Source organism: Pithys albifrons, chromosome 10 (genome assembly GCF_047495875.1).
Source record: "Pithys albifrons albifrons isolate INPA30051 chromosome 10, PitAlb_v1, whole genome shotgun sequence".
In the NCBI taxonomy this organism is placed as follows: domain Eukaryota; kingdom Metazoa; phylum Chordata; class Aves; order Passeriformes; family Thamnophilidae; genus Pithys; species Pithys albifrons.
Genome location: NC_092467.1, coordinates 21120509 through 21146919, shown reverse-complemented (window position 1 = coordinate 21146919; position 26411 = coordinate 21120509). Strand labels below are relative to the sequence as shown.

The window sequence follows — 26411 nt, the reverse complement described above, 5'->3', positions numbered from 1 at the left end:
CGTGTGAAATAGTGGGTTCTTTTCTCTGACGTCGCAATTTAGTTTAAAATAGCTTTGATGATGACAGGGTACATGGGAATGATAAGACCACAAAGATGACAGTCTAATCTTACAAAGATGACCGATCACTGATAAGAGATTAAGTCACACAACATTTGAAAAACCAGATTATCTGTCTGCTGGGATAGTGTCTGTGTACACCTCCTGCTGAGCCACGCTGAGATGCCAACAACATACAAAGATGCTTCTCTGTAAAAGCCATTCTGCTTCACAGAATTTCTCACATCACTGGGATAAAATAAAGTGAGTAAGAAAAAAACCCCTCTGATATTATATTGAGCTTTTTTGGTCAAAAATTCATTTTTCAAACTGTAAAGTGTTTCAATGTACAGCATATAAATAATTTAGAGGCACTATAAAAAGGACTAAATTAGTCAATTCTGCCCTATAATTAGTACTCACAGCTATCCTGGCAATGGGTGGGTGATTATTAAACACCTTTTATTATTGGTTTTATGTTCTACAATAAAAAAATTAAAATTATACTTACAAGAATTATTAGACATGCTGGTCCTATAAAACTCCATATAAAGTTATTCTTAGTGCTAAGCCAACATCTGAAAATTAAACAGCAGAAAATGCCTTGAAAAGTGCTCTTGTGATTATTGTCTCCTTATGTACGATGATTTGGACACAGAAACAATGACTTACACTTCTGTGGTGCCATAGTACTTGTATCCCAGTGCAGCAGAAATTCCAACAACCACGGCTGGACTGACATAGCCAAAGACATAGAAATTCTTGTGCAAGAAACCCTTGTTGTAGATGACTCCCACAACTATAAGGTAGAGGTGAATGCCTTCAATGCACATCCATGCAAAAGCAGCTAGAAGAAAATAATGGAGTAATCCAGCAGTAATTGAACAGAAGAGCTAGAAATTCAATCAGAGAAACAAGAGTCATAATTCTATTAATATGCCTTTTCCAATATATCATAATAGTACATGCACAGCAACCAAGCGACTCTAAATTGGTGACTCAGCAGCCCATTTGTAGTGCTGGTTGACAAGAACTTGGCCTACACCCATGAGCACACTTGTTCATCAGTGTTTTCCATAGCAACTAATAAAATAAAGAGACTACATTCAACTTTTAAAATTGTTATATGTTTTCCCAGAAAAATGGTATAAATTACTTGACAAGGTTTATCCTATAGTTACATGTGAATAGTCTATATGCTTTCCTGATCTACACAAAACTAATTTTTAAGATTTTGATATCAATGTAATTAGGTATCACAATGAATTATTTCTGAAATAACTTTTGCTATACAAAGTGTTTGTAAAATGATATTTTTCTATCAATAAATACTGGAGTGTTACCTCAGGGATAACAGCCCATATTTTTTCAAGTAATTTTAAATCCTATTCAGCCATTTATAGTAGGGGTAATTTGATAACATGCATAATTTTATTGCCTCAAACTAATTGTAGGTGCAAAAATCAACAGTTTAGCTTTCTGCAAAGCAAGAGATGCAGGTCAAGACCTCACACATAGGAAGGAAAGCACTCCTCCATCCAACAGCTCAGTAGCTTAGATGTCAGCTTGGAATTGCAGCTCTGGCATGGCTTTTAGGGAAAACCGTGACCCTGAGAGCCATCAGTGTGGCTTTGTACAGCATCCTAAGGGGTTTGAACAGTGAAAATGCTGAACACATGAGATCACAGTCTCAGTGACGGTTAGAAGTTTAAACAAAACCCATGGAGCAAAGTCGATACACACCAGCTCATATGAAGGTCCTGCTTCTTTAAAGGACCATTTTGTATTTCCTGTTACTGTACTGGGAAGTCAGGGTCACTATTGCAGGTAGGACATGTGAGGAGCAAACAGAAGATCATATCTTATACTGTATATTTACTTTGTAATACAAAATCAAGACAAAAGTGAAAACTACCCACCTTATTATTGTTCATATTAATTCCGATCAGAAAAATAAGTTCCGCCAGGAAAAGGCTGCAGCAGAGGTTTTTGTGAATTGTCGTTCTAGTGCTTTGAATTTCACTGAAGAACCAGAATGTAAAAATGCACATGGAGAGGCAAATCAACGAAATAATTATTCCTAGCTGAGTGATTCTTGTAAGAATGTTATAATTTGTAACACCCTGGGGGAAAATTATAATATAGTATTTAAAAGAACAGCTTTGTACCTTCTCAAGAAAGACCTTGTTCTATAATACAGCTCTTTTATTCTTTTCAACAAAATATTAATCAAGACTGTTTTTAGAGTTTCACTGGAAATGTACACTTTGGATAATCTAAAAAGTATTGGGTTTTTGTGAGAGGGATATAATTCTAGGGGAAATTAGTAATAAACTGTATACATTCCTGCTTTTGGAGTTTATATTTCTTAACAAAACTTTTTATTAACATCAGTATCTCCTAATAAGATTTTCAAAATCAGATCATTTGAGTGAATGACAAATACACTGGCAGTAGGACATATATTAATATGACATGAACATTTTCTAATATGACATGAACATTTTCTAATATAAAAGGAACTTATCACAGCAGTGACTTAGATAAGCAAAACTGAATAACTGTATTACTGAATTTGCAACATGATCAAAACAAGACTCTGAAATAACAATCACTTCAAGCTATTTCGGACGCATAACATGAACATTCCCCAAAGAAACACAGGATAGTTTAATACCAGATGTGAATATTTTCTATATAAGAATACAGTTTCTTTTGCTGCTTGCTAGTTGCACAAAGAATCTCTGAAATGCATGGCTGTACATCAGCAAAAGGATAGTATTCAGCTGACCATAAAATGTATCTAAGTGTTTTTTCTCTAAATAAAGGATCAGAGATTATTCACCTCCCAGCCTTTCTTTTAAAAATAACTATATAAGTACCTGCAAAGGTTTTAAATTTGAACTGAAGACAGGATGCTATTTAGCAACCAGGAAACAGCCTCTATCAGCATGAAATTCACAGTGTGAGAGAACTGTCTCAATACAGTATATTCATGCTAATATTCTGCTTGCTGTCAGTTCTGATACCTTATTCCTGAGGCAGGACCTAAGCTTCTGTGGATCCCCACTGAGACCCTGGAAATCTATGGGGCTTCTTAGAAAAGAAGGACATAAATTGAGTGGTCATTCTCCCAATTTTTTCCTGTTGTGAGTGTCCATATTTAATAGTCATAAACTTCCAATTGATTATGCTGTTGCGAACTCTCAGGAGAGAATTTAAAGCAGATTTTTACATGCCAAGGTTAGACAAATGGATGGCAAAGTTTTGTGAAAGAGAAATTCAAGGCCATATGGTTACTGACCACCAATAAATGGCAGATAAATCCCACAGCAGTCTTAAAGTGGGATTTAAAATGAAAAGCAATGCTCCAAAAATAAGCACAACAGACTGTATATTTGGAACAAGATACTTTGCTGCATCGCTGCTCTGTAATACTACAGAAAGGACATAAGGAAATTCAAACACATATGGGAGGAATTTTGTTTGCTCTGTGCATAATAAATTGCGTGTTTGCCGAACAAAACTAAGAGACAACATGAAGGGGAGCAAGTATGTAGATTGCACTAAAATAAAAACATAAGGAATGAAAACAGGAGAAAGTATCAGGTAAAACACTAAATTAAAATAGCACTTACAACAGAGCCACCTGAGGACATCAAAACAGCAAAATGAGTCAGATGATTACATTTGCATGAGATATGAGTGGCGTTGGAATGTGTCAGCTCACAGCCTTCTGTAGCCCAGTTGCCATTCATTGTGTCTGCTGAGTAGTTCCAAAATGCACATTTAATGTCTTTATCCGCAGTCTGGAACAGAAACAAGATGTTTTACTGATGGCAAAAGGCAGGCTATTTCCCATCAAGAGACCTTTCTTAAGCTAGCCAGTGCAATTCATTAAAATTTGCTTTTTACCATTGGAAGGTTGGGAAACAAAAGTACATCCTGCAAGGCCTATTCCAAACAATTAAAACATGGCTGGGGATGAAAGTATTTTATCCACACGGATAATACGCCACCAAACATGTAGTCTAATCAGATTAGTGAACTCTTCTGGCACTTGCAAACATGTTGGAATTTTTACTTACTGAAAACATTGTTAAATATACACTTGCACCTGCTGAAGATGGACTGAACTCCAAGGTTACAGCCACATTGCTTGTGCTACTCATAACCTATTCCAAATGAGCCGTTCAAAATCTGAGACTCATTCTGTTCATTTTACAAAGTAAACTGGGATAAAACAAGGGTCATATCACACCTGTTATATCACCTGCTATACAACAATGATGAGTAAGACCATTAGTATTATTTAGTACAGATAGTGCTTACTACATCATTTCAAAGATAAGGTCCCCACTGTACTATAGGCTTTATAAATATATGCAAATTTATATACGGGTGATTTCTAACTCAGAAGGCAAGTAACAAATTTAAAAGCTATGTAATCAAGGTCAGAACTTTGTCCCACTGCTCACCTCCCTGCAGAGTTGATTTCTTGTTAAGTTTCTGATAATTTTTTGTGCCTTGTAAGATGATTCTTCACATATTAGTGAAGGCAGTAAAAATGTATATTTGCTGAATAAAACCTCTCAGTTTTAAATAAATATGTTCAGAGTTCAGAAATAAAGAGTTTCAAAACCATAGGTTTTGCTATTAACCTCTAACTGCAGGTTAACTTTTTGGGTTAACTTTGACGCATTTCTTCCTTTTTTTTTTTAATATACATGCTTAACTGTCCAATAAATTTACAGGATAAAACCACATCTAAATACAAAACAGTCAAGATCCTGTATTATTCTCTGGTTCAGGCATCTAGATTTTAGCCATTCTACAACCCAGAAAAGATGACATTGTTGCTGTTTAGTCCCATAGCAATTTGCTACTGTATCATATTTAGTATATTGCACTTAGAATGTCACATTTCATATTAATCTGAGTAGAGTAACAAATGACAACCACACAGCAGCAAACAACAGAATTATGTCTCAGTTTATCATATGCTGCAGGTATGGTTACATCACATAAAATGATTAGCTAATGCTTTGTTTTATTTGAAGCTGATAATAAAAAAACCCCTTACCTTGGCATACTTTAAGGTAAATATTATTTTCTCGAGCTCATAGAGTGTAGGTGGATTTGAGGTAATTGCAACAGCTATAACTGATGAGCTTACTGTATGTCTCTGTTCCGAAGAATCTTTTGAGGAGTGGTTTTTGGGCGATGAAAGCAAAGAACCAATATTGCTATACCGCAGAAAGACAACTGCAATGGTGCCTATCAATCAAACAGACCATATTTAGTAGTTTATGGGTTTTTATAGAAGAACAAAATTGAAGACATTAAGGAAAAAAATAAACAATAGATGTTATTGCTGCTATTGCATAAAATATGCAAAGCAGATGGAATCTTTGTAGAATACTGATAATAATGTTTTAGAGACAATGAAATATAATTTTATTTAAAATAATGTAACTGGCATTAGAAATAAAAATGTGTATTTGCACTGGAAATACTAATTAGTTATATGAATATATATTTTTCTTAGGGTAATATATGACTGCTGCTGTTTTGCAACATGTGGTGTCAAATCTTATAAACTAAAATGTCTCTGAAGATGCCATGTTCCTGCCCCAGTGAGATACCTTCTTAATGGAAATGATGTACCAATTTTTGGAGGAGAAGTAACATAGAGAGTTGAAGAGGCCAGTCCAAAGTCATACAGTGGATCTACGGCCGAGAGATGGATAAAGCTCAGGTACCAGTGTGAAAACTCACTGGATACTCACTTTGCCACTGGAAATGTTAGAAAGATCAGTCTTGAGACAACAAAGGGATATGAGAAATGGTGATAAAATATCTTGTCTCCTTTGTAGTTAACAGTGCTAAAGCTCAGTCTTGGTAAACTGCACCTTTCATTATTTGCTAGTGGGTACAAGTCTATCCAAGGTGTTTATTAACCCACCTACTCTCTAACTTTTGTTTCTTACCATTAGCATGAGATTCCTTTCTCTTCTTTGGAGAGATCTTTATATAGTCTCCCTCTGTGTATACATGAGGGTGAATGTGTTTCATGTGGTGTGAATCAAAAGCAAAAACCTTGAGTGCTGTAAAAGAAGAAAAAATGCAGTACAAATCACAGTTGCATTATGGTTGATCATAATTTACAGTTACTTGGGTTAATAAATGTGCTACTGGATTGCATAATTACTGTGAATTTTAAGAATATATCATTGGGCAAAATAATTCAAGAAAAATGTTATTAGTATAACATGTTTGTTTAAACGTCTATATTTTGTTGTTTTCATGCATACATTTTGCTCTCATACTTTTTACTCTTTCCATGAAAAATATAGTCTCTTATTTACTTTGCCTTAAATTAGGTACTGAAAAAAACAATGTAGGTTACTTTGGAAAGAGCTATTGCTTTATTAAAAATGCATTTCTGAAAGCAGCCACAAATCACAATTATAAAAAGCAAAGCATAAAATTCTCTACTGAATACTAACATTTGATAAAAGCCAATTTTTGAAAAGTGTATATTTTATAGTAATCTATCCATGCTACAAAATGCACATTGCACCATGAACTAATGATGTGTCTTGTCAAAAAGCAAACAAACAAGCATCACCCCTCAGGACAAAAACTACATTAGAGGCCATTGAGCTTTTTACTTGCTTCATTACAGTGCTGAGTTTTTATCACTTGGGATGGAAATGAAAAAAAAGTCATTCAGGCCTCTTCTTTTTTTACAAAAACAAAACAAAACAACAACAAACAAACTAAAACTTGACTGATGGAGGAATATCACTAAGCTAGACCATCTGCATTGCTTACAGCACAGCACACAAAAATAATATGAGCTATTCAATAGACCAGCTGTCAGAAAATGTTTGTCAGGGAATAAGAAATAGTTTTATTTGGCTGGAGTTTTGAAAAACTCATAGTTCGAGAGCTTGCACCATAAAAAGCAGTGGAGAGGGAGTGGTAATGTTGTAGGTCTTGCCCCAAAATAACTGTGTGTGGCGCGTAAGACCTGTGGAAAATTTTTTCATGCTGAAAAACAATAACAAAAAAAATTGTTGTTTGGGTCCAATTTGGAAATGACCTCATATAGTTTACCATTTTATAACAAAACCTAACCAAAAATCATTAACCTTTCAATATAGAAATTCCTCCCTGTTCCCTGTCTGCTTTTTCTGTCCCCTTGGTGACACATATCTACACTTCCACTGGAGCCTGTGCCTGAATCCTCTCCTCTTGACCTTCATGGCATCAGCTCTGTGGCCATGAAGCCTCTGCTTTCCAGCAAGAGAGGTGGGGAAGGTGGGGGTGTGTGTAGAGGCGGGGAGAACGGGCTTTACAATCAGCACCTGGCACTGCTCTGGATCTGCTGCAGACCCAGAGGTGCTCTGCACTAACATAAGAGTCTATATAGTGGAAAAAAATCCCGCCCTATTTTTTCATCACTCTGTCTAATTTACTTTCAGAGAGGTAAGGGAAAAACTGGTGGTTTGACCTGCCTTGGGACCACAGGAGGAATCTTTCTCATCAAGTCATCTTATAAAGCAGGAAGCCAGTGAGAGACACTGAAGCACCATACTAAATCTAAAATTAGAAATCAGATCATATATAGTTTGGGGACATTCAGAAAAATAAAGATGAAACAATGTCCATTGAGAAAGGAATCAGTACTGCATTATTAGGATTTTCAAAAGCAGCTGGTGTTAGCCTTACTCTGCTCCAGTGAAGGAATGGTAAAACTATTATTACCATGGGAAAGTCAGAAGCTATTGGTGGGAAGACACAAGCACATAAGGTGAAGGTAAGAGAACAAAGTGGTGCAGTTGAGACTGACCAATTCTTCTCCTGTGGAATTCCTCTTAAATGAGAAATTTGTGTTGAAATAACGCCAGTCAAGATCAAACTCACTAGGTAAAAACTTGATTCAAAGTTCATTTACAATACCTTCACTAAACCAAAAAGAGTAAAAAAGTCTATATAAATCAAGCCCAAATTTCGTTCCACCAGTGGTTTTTACTCAAATAAGATGCATAGGATAATTTTGTGCTTATAAAATGAATCCAGATTCACTGTGATTGTGGCCATAATAAGACTGTGAAAGAGAGTCTGAAAACAGCTTCCCACAGATTCTCAATTTTTTTCTGGGCTCTGGACTCAAATGTTCAGCCTTTGAAAATTATGATACCTACACTGAAAGTCAGGTGTTAGTTATGAGAATTGTGCAAATTAACACCTGTGTCATTCACATAACACCATCTCTAATCTTCATAATTATGCTGAAAAACTCACTGCAATCTACATCTAAAGTATACCTTAGATTAATTTTTTTCATCTTACCTATGTCACTTGCATTGGCATCTAGCTGTGTTGTCCTTTTGAAGTTCTGTGACATGAGAAGTGTTGCTTGTTCTGCAGTATGCAGCAGCTTAGTTAGGCTCCGCCTTTGGTTATCTACAGGAAGAGCTTCCCAGACTGTAATTTTGTCTTTTTGTAAAAAATTGTTCACAGTGTTGACTAAGACCTGTAAATAAAAGCATATGTTTGAGAAGAGTCAGACGCTATTTGTAGAGTAAGGATAAACCTCACAAATCCATGGCTTGATCCACTCACGTTAATGGTGGTGTTGCGAAGCGCTTCATTGTCAGAGACAGAGTCGCGTATGGTATTCCGTGATGAATAAGACAGTGCTTCAATATATGAAACCACATCTACAGGTAAAAGGGGTCCCAAAGTATTTTTATTAATTTCTTGCAGCATCTCCAGAGGTGTTTTTAAATGACTAATCTGAAAAATTCCACAACGCACAAATTAATGAAACAAGTAAAGTCATATCTCTGCAGCTGACAATTAACCCAATGCAAATGACTGATTTCTGTGTATTATCATACTGGTGTTTAAGACACTTGTGCATAAACCTCCCACTATTTAAATCAACAGATTGACCTATAATGTATTGGTGTTACACATGTCTAGTGTAATCCTAACAAGCAATCAGGATTAAAAAAAAAGTCATGTGCTATCATTACACTTTTTTCCCTACTGCAGCTCATTTTTATTTATCCTGATGATCCAAAGTGAACTACTAAATGTTCTCCAAAAATAATTAAGTACCAGTGATGTGATTATTCTGTTGACTTTTCTATTATATTTTAACTGAAGAGGTGGGATGCACAGTATTTGTATTTTTTTAAATGCAAATTTTAAAGATATAGTTGAGTGAACTGTACTGTCTATTGAAATTCACTGCTTCAGCTTAAGAACTACTAAAAGCACTTACATAAAACAACTAGTTTAAAAATATAGGCAAGAGAGGGTGAGATTAAGATTAAGCTTGCAAATTTCAGTCTCATGGCTGAATAAGAAAATATTTCTTACTTCACAATACTGAAATCTAATAAAAAAACCAGCAACATCTGATTTTGTATGATCTGTATTCTCTGCTGCTGAACAGCTTTTATGAGGCTTGCTATGTCTTTAACTGAAACAGTATACAACTAGAACACAGGCTAAAACCAGGCTGTAAACTGTCAGTTATTCACATGAAATTAAAGTATTTTGAATTATTAATATGTTTTGTTTGACTATGTATTAAAAAAATCTCACTCTAAGATTCTGCTGTGGTATTTACCATGTCTTTGTCCCTAAATGTGATAAGCATGTATTATATTTCATATAAAGTATTCCATTGCAGCTAAGCATAGAAAACATGGCAGCACAATGTGTATATATAACACTAGATTAATAAACACTATCTATATAGGACTACATATATATAAATATATAAAAGCTCTCTATATAACACTAATATAACACTAGATTAATAAAAGTCTTTAAATTTATATCTTTCTGAATCCAGTAACTTCAGGAAACTGTTTAATATCAAATTCAAACCAATTCAATTGGTTTTAATTTATTTATGCTTATGCTTAATTTATCCTTTAAAAATAGACAATAATGTAGCTGTAGACTAAAGCATAGTGCATTAATTAATATATTTTAAATTTTGTTTCAGAAATCTCTGTTTCTGGTGAAAAAAGAATTGAGTCCAGACTCTTCATTTCTGTAAATTCTGTATCACTTGCATATTACGCTTTGAGGAGTAAATAAACCAGCATACCAAGATGTTATGGCTCCCTTTTCTATTCTTTCTTGTTGACATTACTTTTGTAAGCTATCCTCCTGCCTTTCCTTCTGAAGAAGCAAATAATTGCGCATCAGTAAATGCAACAGTGTGCAACTTCAGAAATTACTGAAACAGCTGAGTGATTACCACACTTCTGAATTTTTCATGCGTCATGATTCACTTTGCTGGAAACAGAACACGCAGATTCCCAGCAAGTTATTATCATGACTTGAACATACAACCCAGTTCCAATAATTTGAAGTTATTAAAAAGACTTCTGTAAACATGCTTAAGTTCAACTGTATGCTTCAAGCCCTTGTTAAAAGCTGTTTAAGAACTATTATAATTGAAATAGCAATTTCAAACAGAAACAATTAAAAGATTTGGAAATTAATCTTTAAACCAGTGCTACTTACTCTTGCTAAAGTTCTATTAATGTGTTCAGTTATACAATCTTTGAACAACTCACACTTGGCCTTTGGATTTTCTGTAGAAATAAAAGGAAACTAATTATACATTGCAGTTCAAGCAATATTCAATATATACTAATTATAAAAGCTCTTGTCTAGGTCATTCCCGAAACCACCAGCATTCTGAATTTATGCACATTAGACACAGCATTCCATTCTCAAACTTCAATTACAAAGACTTTATGTTGGCCAAAGTTACAGCACTGGATTGGACTCTGAGCTGTTTTACTAAGATAGAGAGTTTGGTCCCCTTCCATAGGACTTACACAGATGAAGATAGGAGACAGCTCAAATTTACAGAAAGAAATATAGGTTTGACAACTATGAGGAGGTAACCATTATTTCAAATGGATTTCATTACGCTGTTTAGCAAAAATATATTTACAAAATTATTCTATTCTCAGGAATTGTAGCTGCAACTGCCTTGCCTCTTTTTCATGTCTTGCTGATTAATCTAACTGAAGATAAATAGGCACTGGTGGGTTTCTCAGGAGATATATCTCTATAATAACACATAAACCTTTATAATATCATGTACCTTGGCAGGAAGTGCCATCATTTGGCTTAAACTGCAATTTTCCTGTGGATGGTTGATAACCTTCCTTACAGGAGCAGTTAAACCCTCCATCCACGTTTTCACATTTTGCATGATCTCCACAGGCAACAGTTCCTTCATTGCTGCACTCATCTACATCTGCAAATATCATGAGAAATTGAATTTTTTATTAAGTATTTACAGACTAACACCTTGCTGCTTTGTTGATAATAGCCTTGCACATTACAAGCAGTTTCATAATAAAATTTCACTTAATAAAAAAAAGCAAAAGCTAAAAATGTGATATTAATGGCAAAACCCCCTGCCAATTATAATACTTATGGATTAGAAGGATAACTCATAATTGATCATATTTTTATATCATCGCTTTTATTACTATATAATACTACATTGCTTATGTTTTAAAACCATATTAATTCTATCATAGCAAAATAGTTGGCATGGTGAATATGATCTGAAATCCATTTTTCAGAGATTAGACTAAATAGATTTTCTCAGCTTTATAATTCAGATAGGAAAAAAAAGAAAACCTGCAGACATTACTTGCAGTTTTTAAAGATGCTGCAAAAGCACTCTGTCTACCTCCTTAATCTAAGAATTAAACTCAGTGCCCTTTAAAATGCTTGTGATATTATTTTTTTAATCCATGTTTAAATAACATTTTCCTAAACAGTATTTTACATTTCTAAGTAGTTTGCCATTAGGTAGACAGGTTTATTAAATGGGTGGGGCACAATCCAAGAGTAAAACCAATGAATTCCAGTAAGGGAATCCATGAATTGATCGATTTAAGAGAACTGGGTACTAACTCCCTGGCTAGAATACAGATTATTTTGCATTATTTGGTTGGCTGAGGATAAAGATCAAATAACTCAATGGAGAAAGTAAACTGGGAACAATACCAAATAATTCTGAAGAATGAAGTAATGGACTGTGAAGTGCTGTGCTAGAAAAGAAAAAAAAGGGAAACAGCTTTGGGAAAGGTACATCTGATGAAAAGAGTTGAAAAATGAAGAAGTGATACATAAGCAGGTTTAAAGTAACAGCCTGAGAACTGAAGTGAAGAAAAGTAAAGGTGGTGTGGGGAGTGGATAAACCAGAGAGGATGACACGCACATTAAGAACTGGTATGATAATTTTGGAAAGAAATTGGTGAAAAAAAGATTAATTGATCAGTGGAGGAGAAGAGCCACCTGAATTGATAGGAAGTCTCTGCTCAGCCAGATGGGTGTTGAGAACAGACAGATAGAAAACAGATATGGGGTAACTGGAAATGCACTAATGGGATATAGGAACTAGTTTCACACTCTGCTTTTGATACAAGAATCTTTGTGGTTTTCAAAAAGGAGTAGAACAAAAAGCAGCAATAATGCTTGTGAAAAAAGGATATTATTGAAAAATGGAAAAATGAACTGAATGTTTGTGGATATATGCAGAGAATGCAAAAAAAAATCTGAAGGAAAGATAGGGACCATCTGCCTATTTGAACAGTTTTTTGGTAGCTTTGTAGAACCTTCTTTACTAATGGTGAGAGCACCACCATAAAGAATCAAATGCGTGGGTTTTTTAATCGTGTGGTTTTTTTTTCATTTGATTGGGTTTTCCTATTTGTTTGTTTCCATTTTATTTTTGCTTGTTTGATTGTTTTGTATGCAGAGCAATAGCAAAATGCATTTAAACTTTTAAGAATATCCCAGCATTTCCTCTGCTCACAATCCTAGAGCTCTTCCTGGGAGTCAAGGTGATGGTTGAGGTCCCACCTAACTTTCATATATCTGTTTTTCTCCATGAGCCCTGCTGCAGGGTCGGCCACCAAAGAAGCTATGTGTTTGAATGGATAGGTGCCAGCATGGAATTTTAAAGTATGAGGTTAAAGTAGGATCATCTGCATTAGGGCAATGGTTTGTTTCCATATTTAATGCTCTAAACTGGAAATGTTTCTCTTTAAACAACTGAGTTTTCCATTATCTGCATTTGTATGGTTTCTGTGACCTCAGTATTCATAGTCATGGAGTTAACCACATTATACATGAACCAGTGTGGCAGAAGGGAAGGCAAAAAGCGTGATATAGTGCTACATACAGGATAGCTCATAATTAAATGCTGTCATTTAAAGGCATAAGACTAAAGTTCTTACTCTTGGCATTTAAATAACCTCTCACATCAATAAATTATAAAGCTCTGTTTGAAACAAGTGGGTGCCTGTCAGTGCCTTGTTGTGTGACTCTGTGCAAGATAGAGAAACTTTGAATGAATTGAAGTGGCAAGGGTGAAAACCATGACAATGGCAGTTTGTATAACAAGAACACACATCAGCCTTGTACCAAAGGTTTCTTTGGTCTTTTCAGCTACATGGAGGACACGTACATCTTAACAAGACATTCATCATGTAATGCAGTGGTAAAACACCAGCAACTGACTACAATCTTTGCTAAAACTTACAATAACATATAAATAAATATTTGAATGCTTTTCAGAATACTGTTGCTAAGTATCAGGTTTCCATGTGATTTACTGATGCAAATGTTTCAAAATTATGATGATATTTTGCTTTTCATAAACCTTTAGTTCAGTAAATCATTTATTTGTCATTATTGGGCAGTCACAGAAATTACTGGGTTTTTTGTGACTGTGTCAGATATTTACTGGAACGGAGTTTTAATAAGAAGCCAAGATTATCCAAAACAATAACAGAAACTCAAGCAACACAGCACATCTCTGGCAACAGGATGGCTATTTAAAGTCTGAAAGGGACACCCCATTGAGTATATGCAAATAGACTTTCCACAGTTGAGTTGTCCATATGGAATGAGTCTGTATTACGCCTATCTAATTTACTGTTTACGGAAGAAATAAACAACTCCTGGAAGACAAAATTAAAAGGCAATATGCCTGATCCTGCAAGGTACTAATCAGCTTCATATCCCTTTTAAATCAATGAAATTGTCAGGGGCAGACAACAATTTGTGACAATTACAAGAATGCAGCTTTTAAGTTCCTGCTTTGAAATGCTGTGTGCAGTAGCTGTAGGCTTTTGTTTCTTTATATTTTGTAGTTATGCCTTTTTAACAAAATACGCAGTTGTTGGACCACATGCAGAAAACAGCCTGTCAATGCTTTCAGCAATCCAGTTCTAGTGGAGCTTTGGGGTGAGGATCTCAAACGGTCCTCCTTGATCTGCTGTGGGAGCAGGAGTGGGCTGCCAAGGCTTCCGTGAGCAGTCTTCACAAACAGCATTCCTGAGCAAAGGTTGAGGAAAAGCAGCTTTTTAAGCAGAAGAGCATTTGCCATAGCTCTGTTTAAAAAGCCCTGGCCTTTCAGTAAATATTCAAAACAAATCCTGAAGCTGAACTTTGCAGCTTTTATGATAATTCCAATCAGGAAAACATTATCACCAACACCACTTAGGGTAGTGTGAAAAGAGATTTATAACCTTCTATTTTAATCCTGTGTTTTGCCACTCCTCATTTACTATAGCAGGCAAGGAAATTCCAATTAAATTAAAAGTACTGAGAACAGTTATGTTCAGTCTTGCCAATTACAGAATTGTACCTACATCGCTTTGATTTTTCACCAGTCAGTCAAGACAGCTTGATGTCTGCATTATACCTTCTGCTTATTAGCAGCTTGCAAGTGATGGAAAAGTCCAGTGGCAAAGGACTAGATGTTCCCTCTCCATGACTCCATACTGTGGAAGGCAGCACCACACACAAAGTAGAAATGAAAAAGGCTATGAATGCACAGGTAAAAGAAAAGTCAGCAATTTGGCACAATGCCAGATCCCATGCACTGCACAGCTCCCTTGTCACAGCAAAGGATGAGATGGAGAATGGGTGCCTTGCCAGTGCTCCCAGAAATACTTGAAGAAAACTAATAGCAAGTTCCTGAAAAAGGCAGAGTGGCATGGATGTCACTTTCATTTTACAGATGACCATTTTCACATTTTTACTCTGTTGGTTGGGATGAAAAAGGTAGGTTTATATTTCACTTTTTTAATCTGCAGTGAAACATTCAATAAAATGTGAAATCTAAGGAAAAGCATGGCTTTTACAGAAATCAAAAAGTAGATTTTAATAGCTCACTTTCATGGCAGCAGAAAAATATCATCTTCAAAAATATCATATCTCTGCATTCTTATTTTTTGATTCTCCATTTAGTTTTTTTCTATTTTCCTCCCTTTCCCCTCCAACCCTCCAGTTCCTCCTCTGTCTTCATGTTTGTTTGTCATCTCTTCACCAATTCTACCAGATAAAGTGAATGAAATACTGTTGACCCTCAGCTCAAAACTCAATATTCTGCTTGGATTATTTCTCAAAGCCGTTGTCCCAAGATGTCTACTACTATGAAAGTTATAATCATTTTGTACTTAGAAGCTTATTGTAGCCTCCAAAAGGGGAAGAACACATGTATGTGCAGATGAACTTTGAAACGGACTTGCATTGAGATGCAATGAGATACAATGGACTTGTAATGAGATGTACCACACTTGCACTGCTGGAAAGTCCAGATAGGTTTGATGGCATAAACAAATAGGCTGCATAACAACATACTCTCGAAAATTCAACCTCTCTATTTTTAAAGTTACTGCCATGAACATATATATATATACACATATATATATATATATATATACATACACACACACACATACATATATATATACACACACACATACACACACACATACACACACACACACACACACACACACACACACACACACACACACATATATAACAAGCTTTAAGACTTTGCAGAATATGAAAATATACTGGGGCCTATAAACTTGGGTAGAATGCATACCTGGTAGCTCTGTTCTATGATTTGTGCCAGATCACTTGCACTGTATTTACAATGACAACTTTGGTGTTTGCTTCAGCTGTGTGTGGTACACCCTGAATATACAACTGTCAGCTGTTTGTGTGCAAGTCATATCTACTATCTGTAGCAGGTCCATTGGGTACAAAATATCCTATTATGGCTTCCGTGATGGATAAAGTAGAAAATTAATTGTGGATCAAAAGGTTGTTTTTAGGACTCATGTCTTGGCAAAGTAATTGGTACACTTTTTTAATTGGAAAAGGTGCCCACAGGAAATATTTTATTTCAGTGTGAGTTTGGAAGCTCCTCCATATGGATTTTCAAAAAGAAGAAAAGTTCTAAACTAAACCCTAGCAGAGGATAAAAAAAGATCAGACTGCCCAGTAAAGGAAAAAGTGGGGAAAAAATTATCAAGCTAATGATATAAACTGATACAAAAATAACTTGAAGACAAACCTCTGAAGCTGAGAAAATGTTGTAATATAAAAATCAAAACCTAGACCAGAAATGGTGAGAATATTTACAGCTCAAGTGCTAAGAGTCTCCAGCCCAGCTAATTTAAGAAGGATTCATAGCAGCTGGATAAAGCAGAGCACTTTTAGATGGATGTGAGCAATGGGCAAGAAAGGTCGATTAGATCACTTTCCGGCTTAATATGCAACCATTCTGCTGATATTAAGAGCGGTACGAAGAGAGGTTGTCAGCATTCGCTAGCTCACAGGAGACACACCTAGAATGAGACACAGTCAGCATAAAGGTGTAAAGGGCAATAGATTTATTTCTCATTTTCTCATTCCCCGAGGACTCTTGCAACATACAGAGAAAATTACCAGGAGTTTGAAAAAAGAGAAATAGTTACAGTTCTTCCATTCAAAGGTAATCCTTAAGGGTTGCATAGTTGTTCAGAAATAACATTTTTCCAGAGAGCTTTTCCTCCTGTGTAGTCTTGAACTTGTTCCATCCAACCGCTACAGAAAGAGAGGCTGATGAATGGCACGGGATGTAGGATAACTACTGATCTTGCTCATTACTTTTGATCAGACTTGAAAAATTATCAAAAATATCCCAAAGTTTCCAAACAAAAGATATTTGATATATAGTGGGTCAAACGCATACCGAATTTTATTTGTCCAGAGTGACCTGAATGCAGAATATTTTGTCACTCTGCTTTAAAAATATGACCACCTTCCTCAGAGATCAGTGAAATAGTGGCATAAATGGGTGAATTTGTGATTTTTGTGTTACCTTAAGCATATGTTCATTGTCTAAAACTGTGACACATGGATTTAAATATATTGCAAGCAGAGTCAAGATGGAAGTGTTACTGAAAATGGCAGCTGCTGTCTTGTCAGTGAGAGTGCGGGCCTGAACTGGAATATTAAGTCTGTACTGGTGCAAATTATAGGAATTTTATACCCAAACTCCAAACTTCACAAATATGAAAGCATTTTCCTAGATTTCTATAATTAACAGAAGCAGTAAGAGAAGAGTGACAATGTAAAGGTAGCTGGCAGACAGTAATAACTTACCCACGCAGGAGGTTCCATCATTAGGTACAAAAGTTTGTTGACCATTGCTAGATTTGAAACCAGGCATACACATGCAGAAATAACTTCCCACGGTGTTTGTGCAATTGGCATGCTCTCCACAGGGCTGAGTAGAATTTTCACACTCATTATCATCTGTCAAGACATAAATTACGGAGAAATATATTTGCATTGGACGACTGAAGAAAGCAGTATAGTATAAGCTTAATTTGGCTCTGGAATTTTATTTGTATAAGTTTTGAATGCTGAGCTGGCACACTTGGTGTTTGTCTATATAGTTTTCCCATTGCCTAGGATGTAATCAGGTGTTCAGCAGCACTCTTACTGCATGAATCAACAAATGAGAAAATCAGTGGGATACGGAAGTGAATGGTTTAATTGGACATACACTCGGAATAAAGGATTGAGACAAGTACGTGTTCTGCCATGGTTGTATTTGATAACATTTTTCCTATCCAAAAGTCTACAGGTAGAATCACTTTGGGAATACACCTGGGAATTTTGGGAATTTAGAATGATAGAAAACAGAGCTCAGAAGGACATAAAGAAGTCCCTCCCTTTATTCCCTAAAAAGAAAGAAGAATCACTATAGCTAAATGCACAATTTTTGTAGCCTTTTTTAAAGACTTTCTGTGGTATTTCTAAGCAGTACCAGACAACAAACTTGCAAATACATCCTGTTGACTGACCTGAATCCTCAAGGATATTGTTTTTTCTTATTTATCTCAAAGATCTTAACAAAGAGCTGAGCAAGATTCGTGACTCGATCCTTACCTTTTAGCAAATGCTGTGCAAGTCATAATTTTTGTACCTGCAAATTTACATAATCTATTTTACAGGGCTAATCTCATACTTCCACTGATACATCGAAAAGGAGTGATAGACACAAGTTTGAAGACTGCGCCGTCTCTGCAGAGCCTCAGCATGACCTCTCATTGTGAGCACAGGGATCCAGCAAGCTTGATCAAAGGCCAAACAGAATCATAAACTCCTACTTTGAACTGCATAGTTGATCTTCAATGACTCAATAAAACCATTTCCTCTCCAGAATCTTCCAAGGTCCCTGTTGTCTATTAAGTCATATTCAGACCAAACAAGAGAAAAATTTCAAAAGCTTTCTTATCCAGGCACACTACTTATCAAACTGAGAGAAACACTCACAGTACTGATAATTCCATCTTTCCAATAGCCCATTTCTTTTAAGACACTCCAAAACTTTGAAACAAACAAATCAGTGAAACTCTCCCAGAGAAGCACTCTGGGTGGAATTCTCTATTTTCTATATTGTGAGAAAGGAAAGGAGTTAAAGACTTCCTGAAGTCTACTGGGATTTTTTTTCATGTTCTCAAGCAAAAGGTACTCATAACATGATGAATGACAGGAAAGAATTCTAACAGGGAGAGAAATAACAATTTATTGCAGAAAAGAAATGATTAAGGTCCATGACAGGGAGAAGAAATATGATTTCAGGAAAGACACCCAAGGATGTATTTTAGAAAGGTGCTCCTGCTTCCTGATGGTTGGTGTTCTCATAAGGTGTTTACAGAGCGATAGGGTGCAGATAAGTAAAGTGTCATGTAAGCCAGGGCAGTGACAAGATTAAAGTACAGCAAGAGGCATAAAGTGTTGCAGGATTACATTTCTGCAATATAACAGTCACAACCCCCAGCATAACTCTGGAACAGGACATTTTTTGGGATTTGAAATCTGACATGATTTTGAATGTGACTCAGTTGACTCAGACATGCAAATATCAATACAGAACTGCAGTTTCTCTCAGGGGAATTTGGGTCAACAGTATCAAATGGATTATGCTCATTAAAACTAAAATTGAATGTAATTTATTGAGGAATCCAAGTATAAAATCACTTTGCCAACACATGTCAACAATATTCGTTCTATAGCTTTGATATTCATGAGAATATAGCAGAGAATGTGTATGATTTGGGTCTTAAAGAATGACAAAGTGAAACCAAATTAGCTTAAATGGAATAATGATAGGGAGAAAAAAGTGTGGTGTTTATCCAAGTTTAAAAGCAAAGCATAAGAATATGTAAGAACCTGGTTTGGCATATAGCATTGCAGAGAGCAGGTCCCAGAATATTTTGCAAACCTTTATAACAAGATCCATTTCTAATGTAATTTGTGTGTGTCTGTTTGACTCCTTTGCAATCCAAGTTTGCTCCCAGACCCAAGCATTTAATGATAAAAAAGTGGACTATCATATTATAGCTGCCAAGTAAACTTCATCTTCAGAAATTATTACCAATTCTAGAAAATAGTATCTGCTGACTTTGGAAAGCTCATGGCATACTAGCAATGGAAGATGGGAAGTAGAAAGACATTGATGATGGCAGGACTTGATTCAAAGTAGAGGAAGAACAGAGCCAAGGAGACTACATGTGATGTGCAAGAACTTTTCTTTTGGATTTTTTTCTAGGATTTCAACTATAGTTTTCAATATTCAGCAATATTACCTTTTTCAGGTGGTCCAAAGGATTTATAAGCAGTATTAAAATTACTCACATGGTTATTATCAATAAATTTTCTACAACTGTGCCTAAATAACGTCATTGGAGTATTGATGTTTTTCCTCGATGTTTATGATGTCTATAAGGGGTTTAATGGTGATTATATTGCCTTAATAATTGAGAGAGCCTTTCAGATAATTTGAGAAACATTTTGAACATTGAAGAAGAGCAGTAACTTACCTTCCAAACACAAGAACAAATATTTTAAAGAGTTAAGTTCATATGGAGCTTTCTTTTCACTATTCCCATGGTCTAATGTAATACTGAGCAGACCCTGCTGGGGGATAATTTACTGGACCACATCCTGCTTCCACTGAAATTAATGACATAAAATCACTGACGTCAGTAGGCTGTGGAAAACTACTGGGTTAATAAGAAAGGCAAGTGAAGAAGTTTCCAATAAAAAAAGAGTTTCATATGCATTCTATCTAAATGTGGTTTTTCTCACAAAATATTACATGAGATCAAAAATGATGCAAAAAAAATTCATTGACTTCTCTTTGTAAACAACTTGAATTTTTTATTCAGACAACATGCCAGTGTGAAGCCCAGAGGCTTAAAGAACTTTTCCAAATTTTACAAGATTTATAATATTATTGGATTTGTGTTTTAAGGGATGTCAGGAAAAAAATAATGGGATTTATAGATGAAAAGGTGTTGTGATCTGTTTTTTTTTTTCAAACAAAATTTTCTGCCTATGCAGAAAGGACATGTTAAATGACAGCATTCATATAATCCACCTGCTTTGTTGCTACCTAATTTAATTACAGCATGTGCATTCGTTGCTGCACAGATACTTATTGAATACTGCGGGCGATAGCTCAGGAATACACATTCCTTTAAAGATTTTTTTTTTCTCCAGCAAATGATGACAAATTTGGAGACTTTAGAGACAAGACTGTCCAAATGACAAAGTTAATCATCATGGCTAAATTGTAATGCTGCATTCAAGTTTGATGTATGAGGCGTTTCCTGAATAGCTGCACGGTCTTAAGAAATGCCATTGTGGGTGTGGGGAGCAGGTTATTGGGATGGTGAGTTTGGTTAGGTTTTTTTTCCTTGGGTGGTATTGGGTTTTTTGTTTGGTGGAGGATACAGAAATGTGTACCCAAATATAGGTAGGATGTTTGACCTAATTTTGGATCAAAATCTGAGAGTTAGACCTGCATCTTACAAGGCTTTCTACTGGGGTCTTGCTACAGGCAGAGCATTTGAGGCTCTTGTTCCTCTGCTTCTGTAGCTATGCCCATGGTCCTGGTGCCCCACACAGGGTAATCTGTGCTGTGGCCAGGGCACTTTGTGGGTTCTGATCTGGAAAACCAGCCAGGCCAGCCAGAGAGGCAGCAGCCTTCCCAGGGCAGTAGCAATCTGGCTGTTGCACACTAACACTCTGAACATCTGGGATTGCAGAGGAGGATTTTAATGAATTAAAAACTCCTGACCAGACTTCAATTTGTTAACCTGAATTTTCCCAACATGCATAGGTTCAATGTTGTGATCTTCATAAGTTTAATGAAGTTGAATGTTACTAAGGACTACAAGCAGCATTTATATTGCAATATATGCACATTCTATTCAGTGCATTTCCCACACAACATAAGATGATGCAATTAAAACATTGACAATTAATTTTGCCCTAGTCCAGGCCTATGGAACCAGGGTTGTAGGTGTCTGGGGCATCCCTGCCTACCAGATCAGCCATGGCAGCACAGGGCTGTGGACCAGTACTGGACACAGGAGTCTGAAAAGTGGACAGCACTGGGTAGGAAGGAAATGCAGCTGGAGTGGCTGGGGAATACATTGATTCATTGCATCCGTCTGTTCTCTTTTGACAGTAGCCTCTGCTGCCAAAGCTGCTATGGAGCCCCTGGGGGAAATGAAAACTACCCTTCCCTAGTGTAACCCTCATGGGAGAACAGTGCTTGAAGTGCCTCACTTAACCCCTCAAAAGCAAGGAAATGAAAGGCTTCCTGTAAAACAAATTCCAGTGCTACTCACCCTGCTGTGCTTAGCTTGTCTGGAGGTCTCAGAACAGTGGGTGATCTTACATACATTACTGCTGTGCTGCAGGATTGTGCCATCAAAGCCCAAGTTAAGAAGAGCAATATCATTAACAATCTTGCCTTTCCTTTTTTGTGATTTCCGTTAATGCCAATTTAACACAATTTGTTTATGACTCTCCAAAGATTCAGCATTTGAGCTTGGTCTAAATCAGCATGAAAGAGCAGATGCTTAGAATAACCACTTGAGACTGTACAACTGGGCTAAAAGTCTCATTTAAATATGAATTTCTTTCATAATGGGCCTGATTCATCTTTGTCCTACACCAGGACAGGGAACCATGCAGTTGCTGCATAGGAAATCTTGCCACTGCAAACTGTGTTGCTAAGATTTCATAATTCCCTGCCCCCTTGCAAGAACTTTTCACAATGCCTTCTCAGGATGTTTTTATAGCTTGTCAGGAATTTTTAACTAGTTTGAACTTGGTGGCTCTGCAATTAGCTGGTCTCCTAAAAGTTCTTAGCACAGCAAACAAATATTTTCTCTCTCAGTCTTCACAGGCTCTGTGTATATGCAGAGATGATTTTGGTTCAGAAGTTCTTTCATGTCTGGATGAACTAAAGGGCCTCATAAAAGAAAATTCCCCTAGTGGCAGTTTAAGGAACAAGGCAGAACAGTGTAAAAGGAGTAAAGGAAATTAAAATCACATTAAAAAAATCATATTAAAATCACACTCAGGTTGAGTTTCAGAGACTGGACAAGGTTTGGACAGGTTAATATATTATCTAAACTATTTCCCTCATCTCTTGCTGGTATTTCCAGACATCATAAATTAAACATGAAAAGCATTTATTATTGGGTAAGTGCAAGTGATGAAATTGTCATTTGTTTAGCCACATAGAACAACCTGCCTTTTTAAGACTTGTGAAATATATATAAAAACCCCACCCTGTAATTTGTGATCACTCGTATATAAAGAATGGGGTTGTGGTGGGGGATATATCATTGAAAGTACTAGTTCTTGACTGGAAACAAATTATTTACCCAGAGAAGCATCTGCAAGGTGCTCAAATTAGTGAAACAGAAGGAAAGATGAGAGTAAGTAATTGAAGAGGGGAATATTGAGTGGCCCTGTCCCAGATTTTTCCCAGCATTGCCACCCCTGTACCTCTGCATAGCAGGGGACTACGTGCAGTGTAGAGAGCAACACTCACCACCATTCCCTCAGAGGAGACCTTATTGCTGCACTGATCAACAGAGACTCAACAAAAAAGCTTCAGAGCTGTGCAGCTGCAGGTAGAGGGCATCCGTGGGTGTCCAAACCACAAATTAGTTATTTATTTTCTGGTTGACGCCCCTTCCATGACCAGGTCATGAGAGGAAGACCTGCAACTGCTATGGAGGTTCACTCCTTTTACTTCAGGCAAAACTCAGAGCTGGTCAGGCTTCCCCTGCTGATATGGAAGCAGGGTCTCAGGGTACCTGTCAGGGGTGTGGGTGAAGAGCACAGCCCACATTGTGGGTTAGGCACAAGTGTCGAGGAGCTGCCGTTCACTCTTCAGGGTAGCAGACCTTGTACCTGGAGCACTTCAGCCTCCCCTTTTACCTTTCTCCCCAGAACATGGCATTAATTCAGCAGCCAAGCATCTGGCCTGATAAGCTGTTAAAATACAAGGCTAAAGAAGGAGCAAGGCTGTAGCAGATTAACAACAGAGACAGAAAAATGGAAAAAAAGCCACAACAGGTTGAAGATGGTCTGCTAGGCTTCGAAGACTGACTTTGGAGGTGAGAAGTCATGAATTCTTTGGAAAACTAGCTAATAGATACTGAATAGAAGGGGATAGAAAAATAATCCCAGTTTGAGTTCCAGTCAAATGCAGCTCCCAGGTGGCTATGCTGTGAACTCAAACAACACGACTCTCCCGTCTGACAGGATGTGATTGAGTGAGATGTCACCACTCAAATCTAAACCTTTTGGTCCCACGCAAGAGATTAGAAAGAAGGAAAACAGCCTAGTAAACAGTTTGATTAACAGGGAAGAAGAACTTCCCTCAACACTTCCCCAAATTTCAAAACAAAACCAGAAAGATATTTATTCAGAAAACACAGACAGGAAATGCATCGCCACTTTACAGCTTATATACGAAACTCACCATGGTGCCATCATGGTATGGGTAAACAAGATATGAAGAAGGGTGCAAGAGTGAGACAACATGGCTTAACTGAGACAACACGGAACATTATCTGATGGGCTTTATCAAACTCACTACATGTATACAGCAAAGACTGTGATAAGAAATAGTGCTGTTCTATGTCAGGATATGGACTTATCATCCTTCAGGTATACAGAACTATGTCCTGGGGTCTTGAATGTCACATGTTGAATGTGCAACAGCAACACCATGTTCACCCTGCTCCAGCCAGCCAGGGCTGGAAGCACCCAGACACACTTATGCTGCTCTGGGAGCCCCTGCAAAGCGCAAAGGGCAGTGCCAAATATTTAATATCAATGACACTGTGAGGCATGTGGGCCCATTGCTCTGGTAGCACAGAGTGATGGTCACAAATGGGTAAATACATAGAGCTTTGTAATGATTCATAAGATAACTGCTCAGGCACAGAACTAGTTGTTAAAGGTACATTTAATTGGAGTTGATAGGAATCACTGACTGTCATTTCTTAGGGATGGCTCATATTACACATTTGGGAGCCAGAAATTAAGATCCAGTTGCTGAATTCCTCCCTAGAGTGGGCAGACAGGTATGTTTGAACTAAAGGACAAGCTCAGACTCATACCTAATTCTGAAGCAGCCTATCCCCCAGCTGACCTTCTTTGTTGCTCCTTGTGGCAGGCTCTGAAATACCAGGAATGTTTCTGCATTTACATTCAAGTGAACAAGATCATATTTGGTTAAAATGTTTGAAAAATCTGTTTCCATAAAAGAGCCTGACCTCAAACTCACAAGTGTCCAAGGAGTGGCTCCCATGAACCTACACCTTTGCTATTGTAGAAGCAAAGAGGCAAAACCTGCCAAGAGCACAAGTCAATAATGAAGATCACAATGCTCTTCCTTTCATTACTCCACACTGATCTAATTACAAAGACCCAACCTCAATATTCTGACAGACACTGTGTGCCAAGTTTACTTTCCTTTAGGATTAGACAGAATGTAATTGAGACACATCATTAGTTTCTTGGTTTGCCTCCTTTAGAAACAGAATTAATACAAGGTGAAGTGCAGCTAAATGGGGGTATGCTGGATTCGAGCTGCTGGCAGTGTTTTTCTGAATGCTACCAGCAGATGGGTTTTAGAAAATTTACCACTATTAAATTACATAATTCCCATATTCAACCTTAATTTTTGTTGCTAACTTGCTTGTTTTCAATGAAAGTCATCCTTTAACTGAAAGTAAAACAGCACATGCACTATTAGAAGACTTTTGCTTAAAGGAAAGTGGGTAGCGCAGCAGTTTCCTACTGAGAGGGATTTTGCCAGTGGATAATTATGCCCTCTGCAGAACAGAATGGGCAACCCAAGCAGAAATTCTGTTTTGCCACTGCAAATAGAACTGCATTGAAAAACCCAAACCCAACCAACAAACAAAACTAGAAATCCAACCAAAACTGAAACAAACTATAGCCAGACAGTATCTGCATTGTAATTTCTTGCAGACTTCCCATTGACTTTTCCATCTACCATAACGCCAGCATAGAATCAGCACCATCCATAAAAGGAAGTGTATCAGAATGTGAGGGTGAAGTCTTGATTACATTAACTATTTCTTCAGTTGATATGAATAATTCATATTTATTTACTCTGTGAACAGATATCCCTCCAATACTCCGGTAGCCATTGTATAGTAAGATTCAGGAAAATAAGACTCAAAGTTTTTCAATTCCCAGTGCTTCTGGTTCTTGTTATTTCCAATATTAATTTCTCAAAACTCCATTTGCAGAACTTTATTAAACACAAAAACTCAGTATGATACATTTTTTGCATGTTAAACTAGAACCATAAACACTCCTCTTGTAGAGGATATATTTCTCCAGTAGCTGCAAAGAAATTGTACGTTACACCCACCAAATCTTGTGATCCATCTGATCTGCATCCAGCAGATGTTAAATGCATCTAAAGAAAGTCATTTAACTATGTCAGGATTACTCTGTCTATATCTAAATCCCAACAGCTACTAGATGGATGTCTCCTACAGACACGAGGATTATCACTTACAGGTAGTGATCTCTCTGGTTTCAACAATGGCCCACCGAACAGCAAGTGAAACACAAAGCTGGAAGTC

General features: G+C 36.8%; 1 protein-coding gene across 5 annotated transcripts in view; it reads right to left on the bottom strand.

Moving 5' to 3' along the window:
• ADGRL4 (adhesion G protein-coupled receptor L4) overlaps positions 1-26411 on the bottom strand; it is a 74250-nt gene that overhangs the window by 18012 nt on the left and 29827 nt on the right. For 4 of the 5 annotated variants that reach the window (XM_071564666.1, XM_071564669.1, XM_071564665.1 and 1 more), the window contains 11 exons: positions 17563-17715; positions 11195-11350; positions 10603-10673; positions 8674-8847; positions 8401-8584; positions 6030-6146; positions 5123-5316; positions 3678-3848; positions 1959-2162; positions 712-932; positions 551-617 (listed from right to left, as the gene is read on the bottom strand). In XM_071564666.1, coding sequence (XP_071420767.1) covers positions 551-617; positions 712-932; positions 1959-2162; positions 3678-3848; positions 5123-5316; positions 6030-6146; positions 8401-8584; positions 8674-8847; positions 10603-10673; positions 11195-11350; positions 17563-17715 — 1712 coding nt within the window. The remainder of the gene's footprint in view (positions 1-550; positions 618-711; positions 933-1958; positions 2163-3677; positions 3849-5122; positions 5317-6029; positions 6147-8400; positions 8585-8673; positions 8848-10602; positions 10674-11194; positions 11351-17562; positions 17716-26411) is intronic. The other variant, XM_071564667.1, reaches the window with a different exon arrangement.